The 24,105-nt window shown below is 40.2% G+C and overlaps 1 protein-coding gene across 4 annotated transcripts in view; it reads right to left on the bottom strand.

Annotated features, from left to right (window-relative positions):
- Positions 1-24,105, bottom strand: part of SPIRE1 (spire type actin nucleation factor 1) — a 132,776-nt gene that overhangs the window by 10,011 nt on the left and 98,660 nt on the right. The window contains exons 7-13 of one of the 4 annotated variants that reach the window (XM_065053084.1): positions 22,296-22,382; positions 21,780-21,909; positions 17,869-17,910; positions 10,459-10,622; positions 5,216-5,306; positions 4,218-4,360; positions 1,424-1,597 (exon numbers count right to left, since the gene is read on the bottom strand). In XM_065053084.1, the coding sequence (XP_064909156.1) occupies positions 1,424-1,597; positions 4,218-4,360; positions 5,216-5,306; positions 10,459-10,622; positions 17,869-17,910; positions 21,780-21,909; positions 22,296-22,382 (831 nt within the window). The remainder of the gene's footprint in view (positions 1-1,423; positions 1,598-4,217; positions 4,361-5,215; positions 5,307-10,458; positions 10,623-17,868; positions 17,911-21,779; positions 21,910-22,295; positions 22,383-24,105) is intronic. The other 3 variants (XM_065053086.1, XM_065053085.1, XM_065053087.1) reach the window with 3 other exon arrangements.

Below are 24,105 nucleotides of genomic sequence, written 5' to 3'. Positions count from 1 at the left end.
AGATAAATATGATGCTGATTTCAGAAAACGGCTTGGTTTTTTTTTTCCCCTTTTTGGAATAGAAATAAAGACACAAGAAAATCTTTTGTTTCAGCACTACCTCTAAGGCATTGAAATGAATTAAAATTACGCTAAGCACTGACTAAACTTCATTAAACAATGATGCTTTGGAGTTATTGCTCAAACTTTCAACAACAATCTGCACCCAAATTAGGCAGCTCCAAGTGAGAGAACTTCAGCTCTCTGCAACACCTGCACACAACAGAATGTACTAAAGAGAAAATGTGGTTTGGATGGTGTTGATTTTCTGGAATTGTACTCAATACTCAATTTAATATGAAAGACAAGTCAGTATTCTTATTTTTAAAGGGAAAAAAATCTTACTTAAAAATACTATTTTGAACTTGAAGTTTCCATAATCCTCATGAGAACTGGCTTAAAACTTTGACTGTGCAATCATCTTATATAGACTGTAATAGCTTAAGGCATATATGTGTATTTTTTTTTAAACTCAGGAAAAGCAGGCAGTAAGAATTACATATCCATAATGTGAAATAAAGTGCTTCATAGGTCATTCTCAGCATACATACACCTAATAGGTTCTTACGACTAACACACTTTTACACTAATGTATTCCTTGTAAAACTTCTCATTAAAGGACGTCACTAGGCATTCAAATGAGCTGCACTAGTAAATCACAATATGAACAAGTGCTGGGTTTGCCTCTAAATTCTGCAATTCACAATTAGTCAAGCAATCTAAAATCTCATTGCTTTTGCAGGCTAAAAAGTTTTTAAGAAGTCAGCTAGATATCTCAAATATAAACTCTACTGCAACAGGTCTCATGCTTTCACTTACTGGTTGGGACAAGAAAAAGAAGGAAAAAATTAAATTGCTCATGTTCAGTTCTACATAGGGGTAAATGAATTAGCTTTTGTCTTTAGTGGATTTGCTTTCCCTGGTACAAGGCTATTTGTTATTCTGCAAGTTCTGATAAGTAAGTATGTTGAGGACTGGAATCGTACGTAGGTTTTCAAGTAAAACAGATTGCAAATGCCCTTCCATTCTACATAATGTATCTTGGTAGAAACATAAAACCTCATTACTTTCAACATAGTCCAAGGATTCCAATAGTTTTGCCAGATTTTTGCTGCAGGATCTTCACGTGCCCTAACATTTAAGGTCTGTCCCATTGATAATCTTGTGATGTTGCATTTTTAGTTTGCTGTCCTTTCAGAACTGATTTCTTTTCCCCGTGAGGTGATTGAAGACACACAAATATCCTTCACACATTGAAATCAATGTCAATCAGGTGCAGTGTCCCAGCCTAAGCTTTAATTCTTGCCACAGCTTAGGAAGTGCTCCCCTAAGGAGGGAACATGCTAGTGAAGGTGATTTCCAAAGCCAGCAAAAAGAGGCAAACCTTTGCGGGTTTCCACCTGCTGGCAAAAGCTCTCTCACAGAGATAGTACATAGCCCCTGCCACCCCGCACATGACTGCTTCAACGGGATGAGAGCTGAGCAGAGAAGCTGTTTGCATAGTTGAAAAAAGTGGTCTGAAAGTCATCCTTGGAAATAAACTGGTTATCCTAGGAACCTGAACAATAGATAGGAAGCAGAGAAGCGAATGCTGCGCATGAACAAAACCATTAGCTTTGGTCCTTTGGCTCATGAAAAATTAATAATGATAATAATAATAATTTTAAAAGCAAACAGACTACAAAGGCATTCATATGTACATCTCAGGACACTGGCTTCATCTCTCCGATTAAGCACCGAGTCAGCTCACTGCAGTGAGCACACCACCAGGACGACCACCCGAAAAATCGCAGAGCTGCCCTGCCTGTCCATGCAGTGCTGGTAGGGCGACACACCAATAGCACTGTGTTTGGCCTCTTTCCAAATCTGTTTCCCCTCTCCACCTCCTGAGGTCTAACTCCCTCTGTCTGCTGAGATGCCAGCTCACAAAACCATCGTTAGTATGCAAGACAGACCAGTTCCTTGCTAATCCTGACAGGAGACTGTAGCAAACTCCTGCCTGTTTTCACTGGCTATTGATGAGCTCTCTTTCACCTTGGAAAGAAACTGCGGTGATGGGAGCAGCTGATAAGAAATGAAACTCCATCAGTCCTGGAGGAAGGGATGAAGAAGTGTGAAGTCAAATGAAAAGTAAATAATATTCTACATTTATTAAGAAGCGCTCGCTCCAGGAATGTCAATGTTCCATACGCAGCACCCACAGAAAGAGGCTGGCACCTCTGCGGGGAAGGAAGGTCTTGCAATAAGCCAAAGCGTGGAACTGGGCCAGTGCCAGCATCTCAAAAACCATGGACCAGAACTAAAAAACAAAGTATTGTGCGACTTGGCTGTCACACCCTAGAGGGCACTATTGCCAAGCTAAAGAATTAGCTCTCTAGGTATCAAATAAAATCGGTTCTTATTAACAGAACATAATTTCACTGCTGATTTTCCTTGTTTCTCACTTCGTAGCCAAAACCAAGCTAGGTGACAGTGTTCTGAAGATTAAAAAACAAAAAACCCAAAACAACACAAAAAAAGCAACAATACAAAACACAAAAAAACCCTCAAGCACAAAAGAAACTAGTAAAACCCTTCTCATGTGTTCCCCTATTCGCCTGACTTATCTAATGTCTTCTTCTCCCTTTGCCTTTAGAATTTTTAAGGGGAAACGGAATAATCGCATTAGTTTTTCTGCAATAGCTTTATTTTGTATCTATTTTTCTAGACGTATGTCAGTGAACAGACTGGCAGAAGGAAAATACTCAAGTGGTCAAAAAGGTCCTGTTAAGAACTTGGCTGACCTATTTAAAATAATGGCTTCATATATAAGATTTTTAAGTTGCATGATGCCCTCAAATACATGATACGAGATCAGCATTATGGTGTAACATATTTAGATACACTAAAAGCGTGATGGAGCAAAAGCATCAGTGTAACAGATAAAGCTTTCTCCCCTCTTCCCTTAAACAACATGTTCATGAATGACTCTGGGCCCATCGGAAAATAAAACTCGTGCTTCCACGTGCAGTGAGCGTGGCAGGCGATGACAGGCCATTCCATCAGTGTTTCAGTGTTTTCAAACACACACTGAAGGAACCCTGCAGCTTGATTCTAGTGCAATATGTTCTGCTCCAAGTTCACTTCTACTTGTGCTGTGCGCTTATCAACATGCTACTACCTGGCCTTCACCTGGAAAGAGAAACTGAATTCTAAATTGAAGGATATAACAAACAAAATGTGGCAGACTGTCAGAAAAGAAGAGGAGGAAGCATGTTGTGGGAATATTTGGAGATTTTTGTTACCGTTCAGGTTCATCACTTAATAGGGTTGGGTCCCGGCCACCATCTCTTGGGCCAACAAGAACAATCTTCAAAGCCTGTTAATACCACTGCACTAAAAAACAGGGCAAGTGTATATTCCCTTCCTTTCAAAACTAGGATGTGTTTATCGATTTCTCTATTCACCAGCACCTCATGGGGCATACTTCAAAACCCTGCTGGTAGGAAAAGTGATGAGGAACATAACCTGCATGAAATTACAAAGCACTAATCACAGCATAAATGAACCAGGATTTCATACCCTTTGCTCTTTATACTCTGTTGGAAAACAGCTCTCAATTAAAGCTAATTGATCAAATGTACTGTACTTTCTTTCCAAGCAGTAATACAGGTTTTTGCCTCAGTAGCTTCAACAAAGTGACACAGACAAACCTTGATTTGGATTACTGAAAGAGCTTTCACATGTATAAACATTACCACGTATGTTCTTAAGGTGGGAAGAAAAGAAACCATTCCATTCATTCAACCGTTAACTAAAATACTTTCAGCAACTAAAAAATTCCCCCAAATCCCAAAATAGATCCTCTGCTTTGGAATTGTCTCTATTCAAATGGAAAATCAGTAAGGTGAAGTTCGTCTGGTTTGGTAGCATTCTGAAATAAAATCAAGGCACATGGCTTTACCCAGAGTCCTAATCGCAGTGCAAATGTTTTCTGAGGCACCTGTACCTGGGATTTTGGATAAATACGCTAGAGAAGCAAAGTTCAAATCTTGACTTCAAAATGTCTTTAGTAGCCAAGGGCTGTTTCTGCATTGAGGAGTTTTCTTTAGGTTCTAATCACACTGAAGCCACGTTTTAACTTTCATTATACTCTTAGCATGCCTCTTTTTCTCTCTTCTACCACCTACTCCACTTACAAGTGATCTGGAGCTCTGTTTTGAAGGTGGTAGGAACTGTCTCACATTGGTTGGTGTCTCCTTTTCAATGGAGTGTCGTCTCTGAGGTGGCTGCCGTCTCTCAGGCTGTGGTGTAGATGATATGGGCAAGAATTTCAGAGGCACTAAAGATTCAATCAGTATAAAAAAATTAGTTCTTGTAAGACAGACTGTTGGATAACATTGCCCAGTACTTACACCAGCCACTGATTTGCTAGAATTCCCACTACTGGTGGCTGAAGTTACATGTTCATGCTCAGAGCATCTTCAAGAGAGGTATCACATTTTACAGATCGAGAGAATAGGAAAACTCATAAACCTGGCAAATACAGGCATGCTACTGTCCAGTTAACACTGTATATAAATTCAGTGTGTCAGGGTATTGGCTTGTTCTACTTATTTCACCACAGTGCACAGAAAGTACATGCACAGATTACCTGTTTCATTACAAAACCTCTCCAGTGACAGGGAAACACTTTGAAACAAATGAAAAATATTGTTGCACAGTAAACACACATAACTATGCCTGAAACAAACAAACAAACACATCAGATCCTCCCCTCTTCCCAGTAACTACTAATGAGAATTACTGGTGATTGCTATGTGCTTTTCAAACAAGTACATTCATTGCCATAGTGACACAGATGCAGAAAACATTTAAATTTGTCTTACATTAGAATGTATTTCTGCAGCAACAAATTATTTTACAAGATGGACGTAGCTAAACTACCCCACACTGACTTGTGACTTCTTCTACAGTTCCACATCAAGGATGAAACTCACATATAGTGGAGGCTAATGCCTTTCAATTGTTCGTTATATTTGACCTATTCAGCAGGTTCTAGGGTTCAGATTTAGAGATTTATTCTGTTAACAACACTCAGCTTCAACTTTCCATAAAAGTTTCAGACAAAGTTCATAGAACAGAAGACAACAGAAGTGTGTAAAAGCAGCCACTGGGCTCTCTCATGGAAACTCACTCTTTCTGCTGCTGGTGCCTTCTTGAGAGGGGTCTTCTGCTTGCGATGGGGAGATGCTGCTGCTACTTGCTGATTTGTGCACTGATTCCTCCTGTGAGGCCAGAGGAAAAGAAACAGAATTTTTTTTCTTCTCTTGCTGCTTCTTAGCACACAGAAATCACAAGCTATCCAAGGTATTTTGCACTGTTCCATCACTCAAAGCCCTAGAACAGGGCTGTCAAACTCATTTTCACCAGGGGCCACATCAGCATCGCGTTGCCTTCAAAAGGCCAAATGTAATTTTAAGGACTGTATAAACATAGGAGTAGGTATATTTATACAGCCCTAAAATTACATTTGGCCCTTTGAAGACAACTACAAGGCGGATGTGCCCCCCCGTGAAAATGAGTTTGACACTCCCGCCCTAGAAGTCCTGAGAAAAACATGGAGTACACTGCAAGAGTGAGTACATGGAATTTTCAATGCTCTTTTCTTTTTTTTTTCAAACTGGAATAAATGGTACATGATTGGAATTCAGTGTATTTAACTATCCCATGAAAGAACATGACCAAAAGAGAGGTGCATGAATCCACTGTAACCTGTTGATTTTCCTCATTGTATTCAAGGACTTCTAACGATTTGCAGCTACAGGAGATACATTAACTCAACTTTCTATCTCGCACTAGCAAGCAACCAGCACTTGGATTTCTTTGATCTCCAAAGGAATGAGAGCCACTCATACAAGTGACTCAGGCAAGGAGAAATTAATCTGATCTCTGCTGCATTGTTCTCTAATCCCTAATCTGGGTGCATTTATCCTTTCTTTGCATTGAAAAGAAATCTCATTTATTATGTGTTTCATCACAACAGCCAACAGCAATTCCTGCAAACTAAATGAAAGTGAAACAGGCTTTGACTAGCACCTTTCAGCTATCTAAAGCATTACACCACCCAAATTATTAAACCCTTTTGGTTTCACCTGAAACTTCTGTCTTCAGCCACCAGATATCAGCAAGATACAGATCATCACAGGAGCCTCCCAAAGGAGTAAAGTTGAGGGACTGAGTGTGAATGCTCTTTACCTCTAATGTGAACACTTTTAACCAAGGAGACTTAGATCATTTAAGCTGTCAAGATTTACAGATCAAACAAGTGACCTGCTCTAAATTCCTGCCAGTGACTGAGCTTCTCCCTCACAGATTTCCTTAGTCATGGGAAGAACAAGCAGGAAAACCTTCACCGGCTGAAAGATGGTCCTCTTTGGTAAAAGCGAGTCGGAAAAGAAAAGCTGGCAGGATCACCTCAGTGAGCACCATGCATCATAGGACAGAGGCCCTTACAAACTCCCACCAGGTGATCTGTACATCATGCTCAAGGGTATATGTTGTATGCGAGGACACTGGTGCACACTGTTCCCAAACATGCGCCACAACACTGTGTGTTGCAAAGGGACCCAAACCAGCTCAGATCCCAAACCAAATCAAACGTGAGCCCACAAAACCGTTGTGACGGGAAGCTCTCAGGGAAGTTTGAGCAGCACATTTAGCTACATCAGCTGTTTTCCTTCCAGAAATCAGGACAGTTTAGCTAAGAGCCAGTTCAGACAGCTTTGCAGACCACGGCTTCATGCTGCACCATTGCCTTCAAAGACCACTGAAGACCTTGTAAGACAACTGGATGCACTGCTCTCTAGAAGGGGTGCAACAGTGTTCACAAGTGTAGAGTTAAATATTTAAATCTTGTGAAGGAGAAAAACCTCTGTGCAAAGGGAATTACTAAACTTTTCACTTTGTAGAAGTCAAATTCTTCTGAGTGGAAGCTTACTTTCCCATTGGCAGAGAAGCTAAGAAGCTAAGACTAAGAACTAAGTAGGTGTCGATTCAAAAAAGCATAACCATGGTCCCATCCAGCTTGTTTTGAAGAATGAAGAGTAGCCAGGGCTTCGGAGAGAGCTTTTTGAAGAGTAGAGGAGGAACACCTGTCTGGAGCACAATCCAAGCAATCCTTTCTCTAGAGAAGTCTCTTGTTCCGTGGGGCCCTACCTAGTCCTGACCAAAAATTAGAAGTGCTTCAGCTGTCGGCATCTTAGGCTGTAGAGTTTTACAAAAGACTGAATCACGATTCAGGCAACAGCCCGTGCACTGAATTTGTTTACACGCTTTCCTGTGGTTTTTTGTTCTCTGTTTTCTTCCGTTTTTCCTGTGTCTCAAACACTGGCACGGGGAGAAGGGAGACAAAACAAGGTGCACAACTGAAAATACCAAAAGCCTATACATATTTTAACATAAAGCTGTAAAACAGGTATTACAGAAATGTTTCACATGTCTGTCTAATTTTGCTAACTGCCAGCTTTCAGTGGAAAGATAGCTGTTGACCATCCTTCATTCCACTTCTGAACTCGAGATGGACATGATGTCTGTCACATGTCGCGAAAGCAGGCAGCACACAGATGCCTCCATGTTGCTCCCATTTTTGTGAAAGATTTCCAGATATTTCATTAGTAATGGCTCAACGCTGGCTATTCCAGTGGCCTAGCAGTCTTGAAAAAAACAGAGTGAAAGAAATGGACAAAAATAGAGGAGTAAGGTGCTCCTCTATGGTAAACACCTACAAGAAGGATTCCAGGAGCCACACTTCTTATTCTAAAGAATGAGAGGGAATGAACTGTCAGAGCCAATGGCTAAGTATAAATCATAGTAAGTATAAACAACAAACCCAGGCAGAATGGAAGCCAGAAGTATGGTAAATTTGACATATCACCCTAATAGACAACAGGTATTCCTGGTTGTCATTTCAAATTATTTTTTCTGTGCACTACTGCAGGCACTGAGAATGCTATTACTGCCCTACAATTTCTCAGACATTGAAGGCTTTTTTTGAGAATGAAAACTTGTGTAGGAAGTGCTGATGAACCATCAAACACATTTCTTCATATCAATACAGTAACTGTTGACTATTATGGTAGACTATCTGACATTTTACATTTGAGGTTGGATCAACCCAACATATGGGACCGTGCACTTCTCCACAGAGAGCTAAAAAACTAGAATTTTACATGTACTGAGAAAGCTGCAGCTTTAAAGGCATCACCTTAAAACATCTGAATATGCTACCGACATGATTTTTGTCCAGACAGCTCTAGCTTCGTTAGGAAGATAACATTTTTATACCTATATCAAAAATCACTTCTTTTAGCCACATAAAGCAAAATGGCACTTCTGGCTCCCCTTCTGAAACTGTGATTCTATTGGTGATGCAGAAAAAATTATGGACAGAAAGCAGGAAAGGATTTTATAATATTCATCTTTGCCAGCAAATGGGCACAGGGCTGTATCAGACCCTTCCTTTCACCTCTGGCTGGAAACACTGAGTGTTCGGGTATAGTCTGCATCACAACACAGCTGAAAGAAGAACAGAGAGGATGCAAAGGAAAAAAAAGCATCTGCATCATAGCTCATTTGGAGGTCCACAGCTCAGCAGTACAGATTCTTGCAGCCTGTAATTTAGGGCATAACACAGTCATAATTTAACTCCCAGTGAGTAACTCTCAATAGGTTAAGCCCCATTCAAATTGTAGGCAAAGAGGTGGCCAAGTCATTCATAGGCAATCAGGACAACACATAGGCTCTTCTGTATGTTAGAGACAAAGTAAGTCAGGAAAGAAATAGGACATTTTGGACAAAAGTTATCTTCACTTTCTTCAAATGTTCTCTGGCCTACTCTCCTTGTCAGCTTCGAAAATTTCACCCAAACTCCCTTCAGTGTGTTTATGTACACTACTCTAGCACTGCTCCTGAGCCCCAACCAGTATTCTACTGAGCATCTTAATCGTCTTATTTGTTTCACCAGCTACTTCTGTTGACTCAGACCAGTACAGCATCTGTTCTCTGTGACAGCTCGATGTGGCTGATTTATTTTCAATTCCTCTTTTGCTGTATGTTCTAGGGCTTATTCTATATGACTTTGCTTGCCTACACAGTATTCTCCAATCAATAGTCACAGTCAGACATCTTATTTTTTCTTCCTATAAGAATCACTTCATGTCTCCCTTTACAGAATTTTCTTTTAGTGACTTCTGCTCATTTTTCCGTATGAAATATGCTGCATTAGCTTCAGGATATACCGAGCTACAAGCTGGGAAGTTGCAAGTTCAAGATCCAACTCTCATTGACAGGTCTTAATATTCCTGCATCCTGCCCAGCTTCATTGATATTAATAAAACCTGATATAGCCTCTATTGTAATTTTAAAGACTGCTGAGAGATTTCAGAATGCAAATCTCTTCTGCCTTCAGAACAGATGCACCAAATTATGCACCCACACAAGTCACCCATAGGATAACTCCTAATACAAAGAGTCAACCTTTCACAGATCAAGAAAGTATGCAAAAATATATTTCTCCTCACATATATTTCCACCCAGCCTTGTATCTTTCAGCTTAGGCGCCTCTGTAAGTGCCCTGTCAGGAAACTCCTCCTTCCCCTTTTACTAGAGAGAAAGAGAGTCAGGGAAGGCTGCTTTCCCCAGGCTAAAATGAGCCTCTGTGAATAAAACCTGCCTGCATGGGCTTTCCAGGCAGCTTCCCTTTCAGAAAGGTCCAAATTCAATTAATACTGCTACTGGTGCAGAAGACAAAGCTCATTCTTGAGGATGTAATGTTAGCGCTTCTTGAGGATCACATGTAATGCAGCTTTTAAACTAGACAGCTTTTGTTAGCTTTTCTCCTTTTTATGCCTTTAAAAAAAAAATAAATCTTTAACTCTCCATTTGAGACAGGATGGATTCAAAGTCATTTCTCCATCTAAGTGAAACATTTGTTGGGTGGTACTTCCCAAGCCTCTATAGCAAACCAAATGACATCTGCACCAAAGTGCAACCCCCCTGGCACAGCTGATGCTCTTTATTTACAGCTGGTACAGTGAGGCTGTGACAGCTTTAGTGACAGCTCCTGCACAGGTGCCAGAAGGGTGCAACACATTTGCCTGCATTCCCAAAAGTATAATTGCTGCATATACACTGTGGACATTCAGAAAAAACAAGAAAATACTGGGTTCGAGGCCAAAATTAACATTTAACCTTCTTAAAGAATATTCTCATTTTTGAGGTCTGATCTAATATTTTTGAAGTTCTGCGGGTTGACAAAGCACTCACGGAAAATTCAGATCATAGTCTGCAAAGTCACTTCTCACCTGATCAGCTCAGCAAATTAAGGAATAAGACTCAGTTCTGACGAATCGCGAAGCAAGTTGTGTCCTGATTTTTTACCTCTGAATCTGAGCTGTCAAGTTCAGCCAACGTGGGAGCCTTAAGGAGTCTCTTGCGTTGTACTGTCACTTGCGTGGCCCCGTTCTGCTTTCCCTGTGGTGCCGGGCCACCGTTCACTACAGAGGCATCCAATAATTTTCTTCCAGCCTCTGGAGTAGCTACATCTACCAAAAGAAACAGAACAATTTTTATTTTGCCTTCTCAAATCTTACTGTCAAAGCAATACACACAAAAGAAAAAAAAAAAAATCGTGATAGTTATATGTGTGCAATTATTTTACTTTAGCAATGCATTTCTCAGAGAACTATAGGCAATGGCTTGTGTTATAGAAGCGATATGAAAGAATGAAGGCAGTGGAAAAAAGCAGCAGTGCACAATACTAAAAATCAACCTCAGACTAATACCAATCGACTTAAAAAAAAAACAACCCCTGTGTTAAGCCCGAAAATATTCTTCCTTCAACTTATACTCTATAGTTAACTATACAACAAGTATCAGAAGAATAGACAACTGTATCTGGGCAAGTAGGTTTCCAGTGAATCTGAAGACAACACAACACAGAAATTAGGAGGTTTAGCATGGAGTAAACCTTGTTTTTCCCGTGAGGACAGAATTACACTTTATTCTGCAGTATACAGAAAAGGAATGAAAATGAGCTGAATAACTAGCATTCACCAAAAAGATGCACAATTCCTAGGTTTGCATGGTCATTTGTATTAAAAATATGCCTGTGATGTAAAGTCTTCATCTAACAGCGGAAACATGAGGCTCTAGCTCTGTTTTCATCTACATGAGTTTTACAAGGATGTACCTCCACTGGATAAACTACTCGGGATTTCTGCCAGTGTGCAATGAAGACGCATTTCGGGTAATGTAAGCATTGGGTCTGCTGTGCTTAACCTAGCTTAGCTTAGACATTAAGATAATGACCTAAGCTTTGATATTTTAGGAGAGCTTAGAGTTTGGTCTGATAAATCAGTTCTATCCCTGTAAAAGTTCAAAGTGCAGTATTCCAATCTGGAGAAAATTATGTCGGAGGGAGAAGGAAGAGAAGCTTTTAATCTCCCATTTGCATGTGTGCCTAAGCATCTGGTCTTTCTACAAATGTGTTTTGCTACCCATGTAATTATAGGACTCATTCCCCAGTCTTGTAATAACAAAGTACCTCCAGGTATTTTAAAGCTAGGGTAATGACAAGTTATTATTCTCATACATGGCAAAAAGAGGCAGAGAAGGTCAAATGACTCGTACCTCAGGTTACTGGGAGGACTACGACAGAAATGATATCACCCAGATACTCCCAATGCCAACAACATAAGTACTTACACATCATTTGGAGTTACTTCCACAGTTGCCCTGGTATAAACAGACACAGTCACTGCTGCTACAACACAATTTGCATTGATAAAAGCCATTCTTGAGCTAGGTAAGTTAAAACTACACGGTCTAGACAAAGCTCCAGTTGCAGCAGTACATCTGTTTTACAAGATTCTCACCCAGAGTAGCTACTGAAAAGGAATGAGAAGAGGAATAAGTGAAATGAGTATACCTTTTTAATTAATGAGGTTATTGTTAAATGCTGGAAACTGAGCTAGAAAGGACAGGGGTTGTATTACAGTTCCTCTATAAATCATACCTTCAACTAGGAGTATAAGAAAAGGCAATTATTTGGACTATTAAAGTCATGGTGACATTCCAAGCCTGTGAATCTGTGTACTACAGTGTCATTACTGCCTTCAGGTCCTCCCTACAAAGACTTGCAATCAAAGACTTCGACTCTCTAACCCTTAGTTCCTATCTTCAAAGGCTTTGCTAATGGGTGTCCTGACTACCACTATGGCTTATAGGTCACGGTTATTTTCCTCCTGGATTTCTGTGAGTACAGTATGGGCGTCCTCCACATCAAATGCATTCCTGCTCTAACAGCCACTCAATGCAACCCCAGAAAGCAACAGGAGGAAAACAAAACCTGAACTGCCTCACTGCCCTGCTGCCAATACCACTTTTCTTGAGACCTCGTATTTAGCTGGTGTGCAGTCGATCGAGGCAGCTTTCCCAAATGAGCAAGAGAAAAACCCGTGGTTTGTCTTTCCATTGCACAGGGCAGTTCCTGAACAGACCGTTCGATGGTGCAGCCCCGGCACCACCACCATGCCAGCCAAAGGTGGTGTCCGTCCTCACAAGAGCTTCCCGGGTGGTGACTCCCCTGCCCGGTGGCAGGGAGGCTGAAGGACGCCCTGCCAGTATTGTTGGACTCACCACAATAAAAATTATGGGAAGGCCAACAGTATCGCCCTCTTTCCAAAAGATAAAACACACAATAGCTCTGGGGAAAGGCAAGAGGAGGGAACATCCACTAGACACCCCCTAGCACTATGGGAGTTCATAACACATATCCAGTTTCTGTTCTTTTCTGGTTTGTGCTTTTGTTTGGGGGTTTGGTTTTGTTTTCTAAGAATTTAGAATCATAGAATCATTCTGGTTGGAAGAGACTCTCAAGATCATCAAGTCCAAGCATAATGTAACTCTACTACTAAACCATGTCCCTAAGAACCTCATCTCTAGGCCTTTTAAACCCCTCCAGGGCTGGTGACTCCACTGCTTCCCTGGGCAGCCTGTTCCAGTGCCTGACAACCCTTTCCGTGAAGATTTTTTTCCTAATACCCAACCCGAACCTCCCCTGGTGCAACTAAGATGGGGTTTGAATTGTGTGCAGCAGAACAGCTCTTGGATCTGTTCTGGGAAGTAAAGCCAGTCTTCACCTATCTAGTGCCACAAAAAAGAGAGACTATTTCTTTAGGCTCCAGAAAGGGAAATTTCTGATGCATTTTGGAAGTAATTTATGTAGCCAATCACTATGGACAAAGCCTCAAACAGGTGTTATTTAAGTTTGCACATGTATGAATTGTTCAGAAACAGATTGTTTGTAAGTCTTCTTGAAATACCACGGAAGCTTAGGTGAATTGAAAATACAATCCACAGTATTTGTGTTGTCATTTACTACCATTCTTTCCTCTAAAGAAAAAACACAGGAAGTGTTTTTACAACTTGCAACCACTAAATAAAACAATAATAAACCAAAAATTGGTTACAAAAGTAAAATTAGAAAATGATCCAATTTATAAAATCTGGTTTGACAACAGTGCTCGAGTTCAGTTTATCATTCCTGCACTTACGGTACTGGATATACCTGAATAAAAGGATCATAATAATTTAAGGAAGAGATCATGAAATTTTACAGTTTCAGCAAATAGATTTCAACAAATATAACTTGTTCCAAAGTTAAAACCAGGATTTGTTACCAGATACAGTCCAAAAAGCAATTACTTTAAGCTATTTTAGTGAGGTGCTCAGGCAACAGAAACGTTACCATGTGGCAAATAATCGTACATCATCATAAACAAGATAAAATTCATCAGGATAAACAAGTCAGGAACAACGATTAGACTAATACTTATAAAAATGAATATGAGAGAAGAAATTAATGGACAATTCCCTGAAAGAAAAGCTTTTTCTTTTTTTTTAATGGGCAGTAGTTTCACAATCTCTAGTTTCATACAGCATCTAAATGTTTTGGAGATGATCCAAATTATGCTAAAAAAAAAAAGGTCTTGTATGAGTAACACCCTCGGGTTAAGATTTTATTAAAGAGTCAGACACACTGGGAGAGCGTCACTTCTCCATCTTTTCAGGCAGCAAGTACAATGAATAGCACTTGCAAATTGGATATGTTTGGTTTCTTTCGAGTTTCTTCTAAGCTATCATTACAACAGGCAAATTAAAGAAAAGGGCTTAATTTGATACTTCATCTTTGTGTTGGCCTTTCCTGATTAGCCTGAAGAAGAGGCAGACAAAAAAACCCCACCCTAGGATAATATGAAATGCGCCTTTATTTACATGTACGATTATGTCTCTTACGAAACAAGGAATTAAGCAGACCACAGATTACATGCAAACCACAGTATTCATGTAACCATATGCTGTCTGCCTCCTAACCAGCTCTCCTTGGCAAATAATGACAACAGAAACCTGATTTTGTTCTATACAGCGAATGTACTCCTCAACCTTATCATTTTTACACTGAGTTTAAAAGGCTAAAATGGATTTGCAGAATGAATATAGGTATATGATGATGATATATACTGGGAAGGATTATATAATGAATAGTGGTAACCGAGGTGTGCTGTTCCTTTCAATGGACTTAGCTGTTAAAGTCAAACCTGAGAACTAATAATTCAGTACAGCAAACTGCCAGGCTTTCGCTGGTGTTTGCTACACATTTTTCATCGTGTTACCTGAACTAAGCGATTACTGGGACCTGGTGGAGTTCCTTCCTCACACTGGTCTGAGGCACAGACCATATAAATCCAACAGTGACAAAACACCACCTTGCAAGGCTGGGAATAATGGGAATAATCCCCATGAAGTCTGGGTTTACACGTTTCCACTCACTTTTTCTTCTCTCCCTGCACCCCTCCACCCCCAAGAGGTACAAACTGTCTCTGAAGTAACAACTCCAAAGCAGTCACGCATACAGCTTTCAGGTAGGAACTTGAGGGTTAACAGTGGGAATTACTGGTCTTTCCAGCTACATTCAACGCTGTGCATAGAAGTGAAGCTGTTTTTAAGCTATTTTTCTATTAGAAGAAGTCGGCAACGATTGCCCTGCTCCCTAGTTGATATCTGAGTACCTCTCAGATTACCCTCATTATAGGTAGTTACTGCGTGCTCCTTGTGTTCCACGGGTAGCAAACAGCAGTGTGAAAGGAGGTCCCAGGCACCTCTCGGCTGCCCTTGGGGGTGACAGCAGCAGGCAGATGCCTGGAGCCAGGCAGTGGGACACACCAGCTCCACCGGCTCGGTGCCAGCTCAAGTCTTCTCAGTGTTGGTCTGCATCATATCCCAGTTGCAGAGAGCAAACACAATAAAAGCCTGCACACCTGTCCTTTAGTGCTTCGTAGGAAACACTTCTGGTTTTCAGCTGGTTTGTGTTTTTCCATGACAGCAGTTCCATCAAAGCAGAAAACAATGAAAGCAGTGAAAAAGCAAGCGTGTGGAAACGGTAATCACAGAATGAAAGCACAGGATAGCTTCCCTGACTCCAAAATAAGGAAAAAAGTAAAAGCACACAAAGCAACAACATTTAAAAGTATCTCTTATCTGCTTACTATCGACATCCCAACCCACCTCATTCACTTGTACTGCTCATCTGGTGTTTCACAGCTACCTAATTTGAATGTTTTAATCATCCTCAGTTTCCTTCTACAGACAATTTATCAGATCACTCAGTCACGCCATATGATACTATTTGCTGAGAACCACATGACTTAGAGAAACAAAAAAACAATCACATTTGGAAGATGGATAAAGAAAACAGGAAGAATTCTTCAATGGTCAGTCAAAAGGAGAAAATCCATGTCCAGTATAGATTGCTATGGAGCTACTTCTTTCAAACAAAAACATTATGGTAATGAATTAATGGATTATGAAGAAAGCTTTTACAAAATGTTGGTTGGCTATAAACAAATGAGGATGTCTTAGGATTCTTGGAAATAAAGAGCAAAAGAAGAAGCAAACAGACACATGTAGCAGGACAGATCTGAACATTTCTCTTTTGCTGGTCACTGGCACATTCAGTTTTATTGTCTTAAAACTGAAGGGACTTCTGGTGTTTCTGAAAGCAGCAAAACTTTTTGAAAACTGATGTTTGCCTGTTTGTGTTGCTCTCTGACCCCCTGAGGACCCTTCAGCTTTCAGTGGAGTAAAACGTGCTACCAAGTACATCCATAATTTGAATCCCAGCAGGCAGCTGTAGTAGCTGCAGAATATGCCAGTGTAAGGTTTCACAAAAGGGCTTGAGCTGGATTAACAGCTTGTCACTGTCCCTGGCAGGGAGAGCCTGTCCCTCCCTCCCTCCCATGCTCATCATCCGTCCTCAGCCAGCCCTCGGATCATCTGATCAGATAGTCAGAGGGTTTAAATGACTGAAAGAGCAGAAAACCAACAAAGTATTTGTTCTTGGGTTACATGGGTTTAACCAGGTCATTTTGTGAGTAAATGAGCAGGCCTGGCACAGGGGAGGGGGAATCACCTTGGGGAGAGGGAGCATCGAGACCCCCTCCTTGCCTCTTGACAGGAGGACAAGCTCTTTACTTGGCTCAGCCAAAACATGAAGCCACGTTCACACACAGGTCACTTGTGAACTTCATTCACTCCCATATTACAAAACCACTGTATTTTTTATATTATGGTAATAAAAAAACTCCTGTGTGGTCTTTCTAGTTCACAATATGCTAGCACTTAGGTTAGAGAATAAGCACACGAGGTGACAGGTTGCACGGAGAAACAGAGGATGAAAACTCTGCAAAAGTAGCAGATGAGATGTTTCTATGTGCAATTGGAAGAGGGAAGGGTACAGCTGCTGTTGCTTCTTCACAAAATGAGAGCACGGATTTATTTGGAGACTGTTTTTCTTGGGAGGCGCTTAGGGAAAATTAGGTAAGAGCTAGCATAAGAGCTCTCCTCAGCTGACAGACCTTTGAGGCTAATGTAGGATACTTCCAGCCTCAATGACTGAGTCTGTGGGCCTGAGCATCCTGGGAAGCTAGCGTACAATAAGTGAGGACTTGATTTATTTTCTGGCTAGTGGGCACAAGCTCTCTCTGACATTGCTGTCTTTGAAGTAGAGCATGTTCATACAGTTATTGCATGTCCTAACTAATGGCCCGCCAAAAGGAAATTTGAAATTAAATAGTTCATGAAGGACCAATCTATCGAACCTGCTGCATCAGGTATTACCAGCAAACCTTAGCAACTTATTTTGCTAATTAGTAAAGAAGAAAGGTTTAGCCTCTTTTGAGTGAATGTCTTTGATTTCATGACTCACAAAACATTTACTGTAAAGACACTCAGTAGAACTGACAGTTCCTTTCTAGATCAGTATTCATAGGTGTATTTCATTACATCCAGAAAGGCAGATGAGTTCAAAACTAGTTTTTGGACCCTTGTGAGAAATGAAGTTCTGCAAAAGATAGTCTAGTCAAAAAGTGAGTGTAAAGACACTAAGGTCAGATGAATAAATAGGTAAATCAGACTTAAAGGTGATGTTGTATTCTGCAGTCCTTTTTAGAGTTTGGAATATCTCTGGGCCGCCTTACTTTGGTTATTTATTTAAACAGAATTCTAGCATTCTATTTCAGGTGAAATGCAGTTGCTTCCTATACCTAGGCATCCTTTTGTGGCAAGGGAAATGTAGGTATTAGTAAGTAATTTATCTTAATTTTTATTTTCACTGACCATATATCGGAAGAATCCCTTCAAGTTTCTTTTTAAAATGGGAATTCAACAAACAGATGGAACAAAATTCACAATAAGCACAATAACCACGTCAGGTGTTGTTGCACCTTTTACCTGACAAGTCAAAACTGTAAGACATGCTAAGTGGCCGCATTGCTGTAAAAAAGAAACAAAAACAACAGAAAGAAAACAATTCAGCTATTAGAAAAGCAAAGGGATAATGAAAACAAAATATTAACTCCACTTGAGACATTTTGGATTCTGTTGCCTAAATCCAAAATGTGTCAGATACACTATTGCTTTACTGTAGTAAACTCAAAGTCTGAAAACTATAGTAGCACAAATGGGACTTGCAAACCAAGCAGTTATAAATGTATTTGTATAGTTTTAGAATGAGATTTTTGGAATTCAACAAATCAAATATCAAAACAAGAGGCAAGTATCTTAAAAATGGAATATTTTCAATTAAAATGCCATGAAAGAGAGAAAGGGGAGAGGGAAACGAGAGACGGAGGAGAGAAAGAACTGAAAAGAATTGAAAGTACAAAGCCACACTTCACACAAGTTTCAGTGACCTGAAATAAATATATTTCTTATTTTTTAAAGCATAATCTCCAATGATTATAATTAAACTAATAAAGAGAGACACTCAAGCTAAGCTTGAACAGTAGTTTCCTTGAAAAGGATGGGAAAAAAGGCCAAACACGGTGTGATTTGTGCTGATTCTTTTTCTTTTTAAAAACCTTAGGTGGACTTAGCCTTTAAAATGTATTAATAGTATTATCCTCATCTTTCTGATTCTCTAACCATTTTATTCTTCGATAAGAAAGTGGTCAAATGTTCTTTATTTCTGGAAATATCTGTGTATATTTCTAATTAAACCGTGTAATACAGGGAGCAGACACTCAAAATATTTCTCGACTGAAAACAAAATGCCAATGCATTAATCCAAGTAAGCAGGCCAAGCCCAGTGACAAGAATGTACAAAAATGCATCGAAACTGACATCAGCTTATCTGTCTTACTTGACAGATGATAAACATGCAAAGTGGTAGGAAAGGGCCTGTCAGACTCACATACCACTGCATTAAAAGATTTTTGTATAAAGTTTGTGCTGGGACAAGTTTTGCTCATGAGAACAGATCCATGTCAGGGGTGTCAAACTCATTTTCACCGGGGGCTGCATCAGCCTCGCGGTTGCCTTCAAAGGACCGAATGTAATTTTAGGACTATATAAATGTAACTGCTCCTAAAATTACATTCAGTCCTTTGAAGGCAACCACGAGGCTGATATGGCCCCCGGTGAAAATGAGTTTGACACCCCAATCTATGTGGAGAACAGAGTAGGTGGCTGTCTCAGAGCCAAATTTGGGAGTCAGGGTATTTTTCCTGTAGTTCATTAACGAGACAACATCAGTCACAGACAACAGGTACAGAAACAGCATCTAAATCCTTGTCCAAACGTAGCAGAAAGGCAAATACATTTTAAAGCGTAAGGGTATTTGCCACCTAATGCTGAGTCCTAACTGAAGGTTGATAAAACATATACCTGAAAAAAAAAAGCTTTCTCCACGCTTCATTAACTCAACTTGCTGCAGTCACAAATCCATGCTTTTAATTAAAAGAACATGTACCTCAAGGCTGTGTTTGTCTCCGTAGCTCACTCTGATGATTTCATGAGGTCATTTGAAAGCTCACCTCAGTTCCTCCAGTCAAACCTCTCCCTCTGTGAGAACAGCTACCAAGAATTAAATTACCATTTCCAATGAAGTTTTAGACTGAGAACAGCCAGCCATGGCAGCCCAGGGCAGAGAAGATCTTACCCGTGGGCATGTGCTGTGCAGAGCAGAGGGACAAAGCCTGTGGCTGCTGGGGAAAACATGCCAAAGGTCCACCCGTGTCACAGAGGAGGAACTGAAGGAGTGCAGCCCTGCTCACCTCAATAGTCAAGTGTAGTTGTGCTCTGCTATGAACCGAGCAACAGGCAGTAACTGGCACATGTGCAACATACCTTATACTGCCAAATATTTCACTGTAATGCTCTTTTTTTCCACCTTCTTTTTAATAGCAACAAATGACAGAATCATGGAATTGTTTTGGTTGGAAAAGACCTGTAAGGCCATTGAGCCCAACTGTTAACCTAACACTGTCGAGTCCACCACTAAACCGTGTCCCTAAGAACCTTATCTATGCATCCAGATGGCACAAATGTCCCACATGGTGTTTCTACTTAGATTCGTAATCCTTAAGCCTCATTACCTTACACGCTGTTACACTGAATTACATTCAGTGGTCATTTAAACTATATGGCAGATCTATTTGTACCATACTGAACGTCACTAGCATTACTCTATTACCAATTTTGCAGAAACATGTTTTATTCTAAAAGGAACTTTGGACATAACAATCATTTCAATATGAGAAAGAAAAAAACCTTGTATTTCAACATGAGGAAAATTATCTTCAAGGCCTTTGCTCTTTTTTCTTCTTCATGCCAGCAGCAAATAAACACTTGAGAAGTAAAATGTGAATGCATCCCCTTCTAAAACTCCAGTAATATGGCATTTAATCGAAATGATTCCCTGGACTAAAGGGGAATAACCATAGTTTAAAAAAACCTCAAAAATTTAATTCTTTAACAAAAAGGGAAGAATTGGTTGAAGACAGGTATCCCTCATTGGAGGGAAATCAGCACATGAAGTCCTAACCAGTAATACTCCAAAATTTAACAGTTTTTAGAAACTGTTTACTAAAGGGGTTTGACGTCATTTATATCAGTCAGAAATTTTAAAGGTCTGTTAGATCAGATTTGCTGCCCCTGAGAAGACACGGTAGTTCCCAGATGGAAAACATTTAAAATACTGAAATTGAGTGTTTGAAAGAAAACTAAGGAACCGTTCCAAATTTTTACAAGCTTCCTACATTTGGAAAAACGTCCAGGCCTATTAGAAACCTTAATTGATACAGCAAGCACAAACTGCATCCAAACCAGAAATTGGAAGGCCCAAAGGAACAATATTCAAAACAACATGCTTTTAAAAATGCACCCAAGCATTCACCAAACTCTACCAAGCACTTCCAAAACAACACAACAAAGCAAGACTGATGAAATTGTTTTTCTCTGGAGACAATGGGTCGTCACAATCCACTTGAATCTGGAGCAGTGCCTTTAAGCACATGTGGCAAGCACAAATATTTTGCAAAATGCAGTGACAGGGAGTACATACGTGGATTATTTCATGCATTTCAGCCATAAGATGCCACTTTTGCTCTTCAAAAATCCAGCTAGGTCAGTTTTTCTGACACAGGTAAATACCGTGCGCTTAAAGAAATGTAAGTCACTAGGTAAGACAGTATTTGTCATGCTTGTGTCATCAGAACCATAGAACTAATGCAAATTGCTGCTTGTTGGAAAGCATAGTATTGGTGAATTTCATAGCAGGTTCTTGAATATACACTGTGGAAATGAAATGCTGTGCAGTGCAGGTCTGAACTATTTGGCCACGAAAATATATACAAACACATGTTCCATAACTGAGAAAATGAAGCAAAGATTTGGATTCAAAATTAAAGCAATAGATTCAGTAAATGAAATAAAAGATTTTAAATTAAGATAAGGACATTGATGACAATAACAACAGGAAACAGAATAAAATTAATTAAAAACAGATATGTAAAGAATTCTTGCAGACATGGGTGGAATATTGCACTGTGGAGAAGCAACACCAATGCCATTCTGAGCAAATCTGTCATGTGCAACAAGCAATATAATGCCATTAAATTTATATAATACTTACATTAAAAACTTGAAGGGAATCAAGCTGAATGATACAGTATCTTATTTTTGAATACAACTTAGCACAAAGATCGCAGAGCCCTAGCAAAGCCTGTAGGTTCCTTCTTTTTCTGAAGGGACGAGAATAATTGTATCTTCTGTGAAATCTGCACAAGTATCACTAATATTGCTGCTTCTTATGTGGGCAGTTTTCTGCGGATGCTGCAGGTGAAAACCAGCAATGTGCTTACCCAGCCGGCTGCGCCTGATCTCATCAGGTGAGACTGGACGTAACTTCCTCTCTGCCTTGATTTCCTCCAGGATCCTTTCATGAAGGCTGCGTGGACGTGGTGGGGTTGGTTTCAGTTTTCTTGCTGACGCCTTGGGATATAAAGATAATCACGTCTACGTAAACCAGTCCTTCCTTGAAAGTAGATTCCATATTTTTTTCCAAAAAATGTTTGGAATGTTGTGATGTGATTTTATATGCACTTAATTGTAAAACTCACTGAAATTGGAAAAAGGATTGTATTTTTCCCCAATTCATAATGATTTATGAGAGATAAAGGGCTGCTGGTAATTACAGCTGCTAACTGGTAGTGCAAGATATTACACGCTGTTCTTTTAAGATATCACATTCTATACACAAAAGACAATATTTTTGAAATCCTATGTCAGAAAACATAATATTTAACATGTTCCCTGGACACAAACATGCTTTTAAAAGCCACATTTTTGTTAGGAATGAAGCCCACTGGATTACATACCGGATTTAATGGAGGTCGCGATCGGATGAAATCCAGGATTATTTCATGGGCACTCTTTTTTAATCGAGGTGGAATGTCACCGTTGACCTGGAAAGGAGAAAGTGAAATATGCATTTCTGTGTTTTGCATTCATATTCATGCAGATGATGAGATCAATTGAAAGCTCACAACAACCCCAACAGAGCTTGCAGTGTTCTGGCACCTGCACCCAATGTAAAACCCCACCAGTCCTGAGCAGAACAACCATCCATGTGCAGAGCACAGGCAGGCAAAAAAAGCGGATGACAGCTTTTCAGCTTTGCAGATGGCTGCAGAATAACCACAGCTTCAATCAGTAATACTTAGGATTTTGAAATGATGAAATTGCATGTCAAGGCTGCAATCGTGTATATGGGAGAACGCAGATGAAGACTCTGTCTTGCTTGGGGGAAAAGTTGCCAACACCATTTGAAAAAACACTTATTTGAACCATGTCTCACTGTCAACCATTACACAGCCTCTAAATCTCTGTCCTTAGCCCCTGAGAAAACAGAGATGCTCTTTAAGGCCCCAGTTTTCTTGAGCTCCTTACCATCTCCCAAGCACTGACCTGAAAGCTAAGCTAGATCTGGCACGATCACCAATTATTTGCTTGTAGCACTGGATGAAAAATATGTTCCCCTTGTTTTTTTGCCTTCATCTTTCTGCTCTGGCCATGAAGAGCTGCCCTTGTGTGTAAATCCCAGAAAGAGGAGAAGGAAGCCCTGAGCGTAATTTCATAGCTACCTCTTCACCTGTGTTTTAAAGGTTACTCAAGCGAAAAATGAAGTTTGTTAATATGTCTAGAAAGCAAATCATTAGAATGCCATGGCATGCCATTTGAAGTACAGGAAGCATGTTTCCTCACTATAAAACATATATTTCTGTAGAACAAGGGCTGACTGAGGGTTGTTTGCTTGTTTGGTTGGTTTTCTCCAGAGAGACAGACATGTCTTTCTCTGATTACCTCATTTAGACATGACACCATATACAACACGTATGCACAGGATATAAAAGAAGAAAATGGAAGTTCTCCTATCACGTGGAGAATTTAGAGATTGGTAAATAGGAATAAGTGTACAGATTTGCTTTAAAAAATCCACCTATCAGGTTCAGCCTTCATGTAGCACAGTGCCCAAGCGCACTGTCAGGGATGAGAGAGCATCCTATGCCAGGCATCCTTCTGGTACCTCTTACCACTACACAGTAGCTGGCTATCAGCCCTGTGCTCCAATTTGACAGAAATTCCCACAACACCGTATTTTTTAGATCAAAGTGTCCCAAATTTCAGCAGTTTTGTTTTTTTTTCTTTTTCCTTTTTAAGTGTCAGTTGGCTCATTTTATTTTGGGAGACTATTCATACAAGTTCTGTAGCCAGAAAATACATGTAAAGACACAGCTCTGGTTTGTCAAATCGCATGCACTTTTGTTAACCAGAAGGAATGCTGCAGTCAGAAAAATGGTTTTAAATGGCCACAAAGTCACCTGAATGTGATTCCAAATTGAAATTCCCCAATGTCATGCAGCTGCCGTACAAGCTCTGCCCTGTTTCCAGGCTGAGGCAGCGTGACAGCCTCCCAGAGAAGATTCATCACAGCCATGATAAGGAAGCCGATGAGAGTCTCTCCTGGGGAACACTTCATTGCTTTCCTGGGAACTCTTTCTGGAGGTATCCTACCCCAGACACGGTCCAAATTCTATTTGTTCCCCCCACACAGCTCCTTCGCTTCCTTAAAGTAAATTTCATACAGCTTGGCAGAGAACACCAAGCTGCTAAACTCTGCAACATGCA

Source organism: Columba livia, chromosome 2 (genome assembly GCF_036013475.1).
Source record: "Columba livia isolate bColLiv1 breed racing homer chromosome 2, bColLiv1.pat.W.v2, whole genome shotgun sequence".
Classification (NCBI taxonomy): domain Eukaryota; kingdom Metazoa; phylum Chordata; class Aves; order Columbiformes; family Columbidae; genus Columba; species Columba livia.
This window is presented reverse-complemented; position numbering and strand designations above follow the sequence as displayed.